Genomic DNA, 6,450 nt, shown 5'->3' with positions numbered 1-6,450 from the left:
GAGGATGGGAATGAGTTCTTCCCATTCCCAAATTTAGCAGGAAGGTGCCTATGGACGAACATGCCTCATATCAGAGTCACGGGAGTTACTGTGGGTCAATCATGGGAGAAATTGCACAATTCCCCCTTTCCTTGGCAAAAGTGGGGTGGGAGCTGAGCTATGTCAGCACCTCGTGTTTATGGATCGAGCTCTGAGCAATCCCTGCTCTGTGAGGCAATCCCAGAAGTAGGGAAAAGCAATAATAAAAGTTCAAAAAAAAAATCGTTACTCTGCCTGAGTAATGCCGTGATGTAAAGACAACAACAATAATTGCTGAGCAAAATAATGACTTTATCTGGGGCAGTGACAGGCGGAGGGAATTTTTGTTGGATCATTCATCAGCCGTACATGTTTCAGCTCCAGCTGATTGCCCAAGGAAAGGTATAAAAACCCGCTCGGCTCTGGGCTGCTCCATCCGATCCTCCCAGCCCTCTCCGTGCTCCACAGGGGTAAGTCCAAACCTGGAATTGTTTCTGGAACTGTCAGCATCTGAAATGAGCTTTGTTCAGATCCAGAACCGTGGGGCCAGCAGGGCCAGGGTAGGGATTGTGCTGGGAATGGGGAGGGGAATGTCCAGGGCTGTGTTCAGTGCTGGACAAGCATGGAAAGAGGGACATGGAGAGGCTGGAGCGGGGCCAGAGGTGGGAACGGGACTGGAGCAGCAGAAAAAGGGTCTGGAGAATCCTGAGGGAGCTGGGGGGGCTCATCCTGGAGAAAAGGGGGATTCAGGGGGAATTTCGGGCTCTTCCTGACTTCCCTCTTGGAGCTGTCCTGATTCCAGGAGGTGCAGGACCAGCACAGGGTGTCAGTAAATAAAACAGGGATTTCTGTTCTTCCCTCCAGTTAATTATAAAATAAACCCAGAGTCCTGTTAAGTCAGATTTCAAAAGGAACGGGGGGAAGGAGAAACAGGAACAACAGGGACAACGTGAGGCCAAATACAGAATTATTTTACTGTTAATTATGGGGGGTTTTTGTGTCAACTTGACTCCATAATTAGGAGTCAGGAGAAATGGGAGACAAGGACATGAGAAGATGGAAAACCCCAAATTTTGAGCCTCTTTGTGACCTTTTTGCTGTCCGTTCTTTCTCTTCCCAGCCCGATCTCCATCCAGCTGGTCTCTGACCTTCCTTCTGCCTCCGGCTCGAATATTCCAGAGCTATCCCCATTCCCAAAGATGTTTTCCTACAGACAGAGCTCCAGCTCCCGCTGCCTGGCTCCCTGCGGGATCTCCTGCCCCCAGCCCGTGGCCAGCACCTGGAACCAGCCCTGTGTCACCTCCTGTGGGGACTCCAGGGCTGTCATCTACCCCCCGCCCGTGGTCATGACCTTCCCAGGCCCCATCCTCAGCTCCTGCCCCCAGGAGAGCGTCGTGGGATCCTCTGCACCGTCCAGTTCCGGGGGCTTCCTGGGATCCAGGGGCTCCTACGGATCCTACAGCTATGGGAGGTCCTACTCTTCCTATGGATCCTCTGGATATGGGTTTGGGAGCTGCAGACCCTGTTAAACACCCGAAGGATGAGGAGGAAGGAGCCAAAGGCCACCACGGAGGAAGAGGAGCCTCCACAAATCCCGGCAATTTCCTGGAGCATCCTCAGTCCCACATTTTTATGTAAATTCCTTTCATTTTTCTGACTCTTTTTTCCAGTGGCTCCTGCTGATAACAACCTCAGAATCATCCTATCCATGATTCCTGGCCGGCAGAAAGTGGGATGAGGTTGTGTCACCTTCCCACACAGTGAAAATCCAGGAGTCACCCCTGTGGAATGCATGGCCCTGAAGCATTTCTTTCCTTGCCCCAGCAAGATTTCCCCCGGTGTTTTCCATCCCCACTGTGATATTTTGCTTCCTCCTTTCTCATTAAACCATTGTGCATCAAACCCCAGAGTTTTCCTGTGGTTTTTATCCCTAATTTTGGGGGTTTTCCCCCATTCTGGATGAGCGTAGCAGTGTTTGCTGCCTTTCCACACCTGGAAGGTGCCCAGGTCCCTTGGGCAGGAGGAAGTTCGTGACACAAAGTCATTCCATGAGGGATAAAGACATTTTGCAACCCTTCCAATTCCATTTGGATCTTCCCTCAGGACAGGCGTGGCTGTTCCCTGTTCCCAAAGAAAGTTAAACATGGGTGACTCGGATTATTGGTGTTTCAATCCCTGCCCCAGGCTGCAATTTAATTCCATCCCCACACGGCCATTTAATGGGTTTTTTTTTCATTGTTTAAAAATAGCCTGGAATGATCTGTGGGGAAAAACTTCCCTTGGAAAACTTCCCTTGGAAATTCCCACAGGAATTTTTAACCGAAAGGCAAAACTTTTGCTGGAATTCTGTGAGTTCCTTGAACTTTCCCATTTATCTGCCTGAATGAAACAAAATTAAATTAGAGTTGTTAAGTGTTCCCTGCAGAGCAACCCCCTCTTCCCTGGGAGGGTGGGGAGGCCCTGGCACAGCTTTTCTAGGAAATTTCTGGCTGCCCCATCCCTGGAAGTGTCCAAGGCCAGGCTGGAGCGACCTGGGATTGTGGAAGGAGTCGCTGCCCATAAATGAAAGATCTTTAAGGTCCCTTCCAACCCAAACGATTTTCTGGTTCTATGGAACCCCAAAGGCCAATTCTTTACCCTTTAATTCCTTAATTCTCCCTGGGCTTGGACGAAAAAGAAAGACAGGAAAAAGATCAGGAAGTGGCTCAAAGTTTGGGGGTTTTTCTCCTCCTTTTTTCCATCTTCTGCTGCCCTTCTCTCCTCTAGAGCAGCTTCTGTTCCTTTGACTCCTGATTGTGGAGCCAATTTGATACAAAAATCACCATTTTCTGGCCACTTCAACAGAGGAATGTGTCTGACTGTGACATTTCCTGCAGTTCTTGGGCAGAATTTGAAGAAGAACGGGACAGAAAAATTCCATTGGGAGTTTGCACCTTCAGCTGAGACTCCTGATCCATCTGCCAGCCACACAGGGAATTCCCAGGAGCGGGAAGAAAACTCTCAGGAGGAGAAAAACTCTCCTCCTGAACCCCAGAGGTCACTGCACTCTTGTCTTACCCCGTGTTCAGGTCCCAGCACGAGGGCAGTGCTGTTAATTGAGATGCAATCAGCAGCTGACTCATTAAAGGCGTTGCAAAACCCAGCTCGGGGCAGATCCCGGTGCCAATTAATCCTCTCGTGTTTGATTTCAATACTGTGTTTAATGGGTTTTGGGTGCTCCAGGCTGGCAAATTCCCTGCACGCACAAAGGCCCAGGGGTGGATTCCACCCTTCTTCCAGGGCCAGATTCTGGTGGGATTGGCAAAGGGAGGATTTGCTTTTTCTCGGTTTTGCGATTGGAGGAGCTGCACTTTGATTTTTCAGGTGTTTTGTATGAAATTCTCCATCAGACACACCAAAGAAAAGTTTCTTTTTTATCTCATTCCCCCTTTTTTTACTTAAAACCCAAATAATTTAATAGGAATGTCTGGAATCTTTTAATTTTTGCAGTGTTCAAGGGGCTTTGAGCGATCTGATCTAGTGAGAGAACAGCCCGTGGCAGAGGGGTGGGACTGGATGACCTTTGGAGATCCTTCCCAATCCAAACCATTCCTCGATTCCGGAATTCCTTGTTAAATAAAATAACAGATTAATTCTACCTGTTAAATTCCCTATGTCCCATCAATTTTGTCCACGCAGGGGGTCAAAGTTTGGACTCGACAGCCTTTTCCAACCTTAATGACTCCGGAATTCTGTTATTTAATTTTTTTTTTTTTTAACCTTCAAAGAATGGGAAACTGCTACCGAGGGGTTTCGTTATGGAAACATTTGGGACACCTTGGAAAATCAGGCCGTGGTCCTCCTCAGGGAGCAGCCTGGACCTGCCTGTGGGGAGATCACCCAGGCCAGGCTGTGGGTGAAGGGAAAAAAGGGGGGAAAAAGGGAAACCAGGAGGCTGCTGTGTGATGCAACAAAGTTTTAATGAGCGAGAAATGACCCTTTGTAAAGCCAGAGATCACAGAACGCGGAAAATCCATTCCCGGACAATTTCGGGCAAAGTCCAACCAAAGTCCTGCTCCGAGACGTCCTCAGCTGGCTCCTCCTGGCTGTTGTGCAGCTGGTGCAGAGGATATTGGTCATTGTGGGTGATATCCATAGGGAATGGGCTGTCCCATGCTGGTCCAATAAACCGGGAATGCCAGAACAGGCAGTGACAGCAAACAACGAGGAGATGCCGAACAAGAAGTAGGAGAAAGATGGGGAATGCGAAGGGGCTGTGGGAACTCCGACCCCTCACCCTCGTGGCCGTGGATTTGGGCATTCCTGGGATTCCCTGGAGGCTCCCGTGCCCTCAGCAAGGCCCGCAGGAGCCGCGGAAGAGGCGGCTGAAGCGGCGGGATGAGGAGGGGCCGCAGGGGCTGCAGGAGCCGCTGCCCAGCGCTGAGATCCCATATCCAGAGCGAGCGCCGTATCCCAGGAAAGCCCCAGTGCCATAGAGACCCCCATAGCCCAGGGAGCCGCCAAAGGCCGGTGCTCCAGCAGATCCCACCACGGCTTGCTGCGGGAAGGAGCTGAGGATGGGGCCGGGGAAGGTGACCACCACGGGGGGCGGCTGGATGAGGGCGGTGGAGTCCGGACACTGCCGGACACACGGCTCGTTGCAGCTGTTGGCCACGGGCTGGGGGCAGGCGATGCCGCTGGTGGTGGGGCACAGGTCGTAGCAGGACATTTTCTGGCAGGGGTGGAGGCGGTCCTGGAATACAGAGAAGGAGCTGCTGAAAACTGGGAAAGGGCAGGTGGAGCTTTGGGGGAGTTGGGGAATGGGGGAAAACATCCCCAGGTGAAAAATTGGGATGGGACAGAAGCACGCTTGGTGTTGGGAGAGGTGGGATGGCCAAATTTCCCTAATTCAGTCATGAAATGAAACACAGGAAAATTCAATGTTTTAAAGCTTGTGACTTCCTACATTTTCACTCTGCTGTCGATCCAAGAATGGCCAAATACAAATTACAGGGAAATAAATCCTTCCTAAATAAAAGATGTCTCAAATCCTGGGTTTGGGTCCTAAAGCCTTGCAGTAAAACACTTGCCAGGATACTACAAGAATGAAAATTTAAAGAATAAAAAGAAGAACAAAGGTAAAATAAAGTCCTGAAAATTAATGTAATAGTTGTGAACTGGAATAAAAAAATCAAAAAGCGAAGGCATTCTGGAGCTGGGGAAGGAATGAAGAGGCATCAGACTTACCTGATGGAGAAGAGGAAAGCAGGAGAAGGATGGAGAAGCTCCATCGAGCTGCTGCTTTTATACAAATCCTGGGATGCCCCGGGGCTGAACCACGCCGAGCTCAGGAGTCGCCACCTCCAACGAGCCCAAATCACTCCCCAAAGTGACGAAACTCTTCTCGCTTGCAGTTTGCAAAACCACCCTAAATCTCTGCCCAGCACAATCGGCACATTCCAGTTCTCGGCTCCCTTTCATCTCGGAGCCTGATGGAGCAGCTTCCCGCCAGGATCATCCCACCCAGCGGGAATTAAACTCCCATTTATTGGGCACTTCCTTCATTACCTTCCCCTAATGATTTTAATCGGAGTCAGAACCTGCTGCCGTGGACAGGTTTGGGTTTAAGGGCTCCAGGTCTCGACTCTCGTCACTTCTGCTCCCACATTTTGCAATGGAATGCTTGGAGTGGTGGAAGGAATGCTCCTGACGCTTTTCACACCTGCAGCCACAAACCTCAGGTCGTTGTGGGAATCGTGGATTTGCCCACCAGGATTGGGAAATTCCCGATTTTCCTCGATGCAGAAAACACAGTATTTCAGTACGTAAAATGGGGCTTAAATCAAAGCTTTTTTTCTGGAGGGATGTCAGTGTGTTTTTCACAGAACTCCAGAATCTTTGAGGTTGGAAAAGAGGAAAAAGGTTGGAAAACAGTTGGAAACCTCACCACCTTCACAGAGAACAATTCCTTCCCAATATCCAACCTCAATTCCCCTTCTGTCAGCCTGAACCCATTCCCTGTGTCCTGTCCCTGCAGTTCCTGAGGAAAAGTCCCTCTCCAGCTTCCCCGGAGCCCCTGCAGATCCTGGAAGGGTCTCCACACAACCTTCTCCACAAAACACAAGAAAAAAGGTGGATTTGGGCAAATTCCTCAGTCCTTTTGGACTGAGATCAAACATTTCCCTTCACCACCTGGAATTACTCAGCCTTCCCCAATCCTCAGTGGGGAGGGACAGGAATTTCTGCAGGACACTTTACCCTATCTCCGGTGTTTACCCGGCCTGAGTTGGGATCACACCCAAAACACCCCAATTTTGCTTTCATTGGCTCAGGAGACACAGAACCAGCTCAGCCGAAAGGCCCAGCTCGTAAACAGGGAACGTTTGATGAGGTGTCCCACCCTTATTCCCATATTCCCAAATTCTGGGTGATGAACAGAGCCAAACCCCTCAT

General features: G+C 50.1%; 2 protein-coding genes across 2 annotated transcripts; one reads left to right on the top strand and one right to left on the bottom strand.

Annotated features, from left to right (window-relative positions):
• The first annotated feature begins 414 nt into the window (after positions 1-414).
• LOC121660835 (scale keratin-like) lies at positions 415-1,920 on the top strand. Its single transcript, XM_042020353.1, has 2 exons — positions 415-488; positions 1,139-1,920. The coding sequence occupies exon 2, from the start codon at positions 1,218-1,220 to the stop codon at positions 1,545-1,547; it is 330 nt and encodes a 109-aa protein (XP_041876287.1). The 5' UTR covers positions 415-488; positions 1,139-1,217; the 3' UTR covers positions 1,548-1,920.
• Positions 1,921-3,958: 2,038 nt separating this feature from the next.
• LOC121660837 (scale keratin-like) lies at positions 3,959-4,750 on the bottom strand. Its single transcript, XM_042020355.1, has one exon. It carries the CDS (start codon positions 4,724-4,726, stop codon positions 4,349-4,351), a length of 378 nt encoding a protein of 125 aa, XP_041876289.1. The 5' UTR covers positions 4,727-4,750; the 3' UTR covers positions 3,959-4,348.
• Between the last annotated feature and the right edge of the window lie 1,700 nt (positions 4,751-6,450).

Source organism: Corvus kubaryi, unplaced genomic scaffold (genome assembly GCF_017639235.1).
Source record: "Corvus kubaryi isolate FWS band 111438036 unplaced genomic scaffold, C.kubaryi_AGA036_p1.0 36967, whole genome shotgun sequence".
NCBI lineage: Eukaryota > Metazoa > Chordata > Aves > Passeriformes > Corvidae > Corvus > Corvus kubaryi.
Note: the sequence above shows the minus strand (reverse complement) of the source record. Positions and strands in the feature narration are given on the sequence as shown.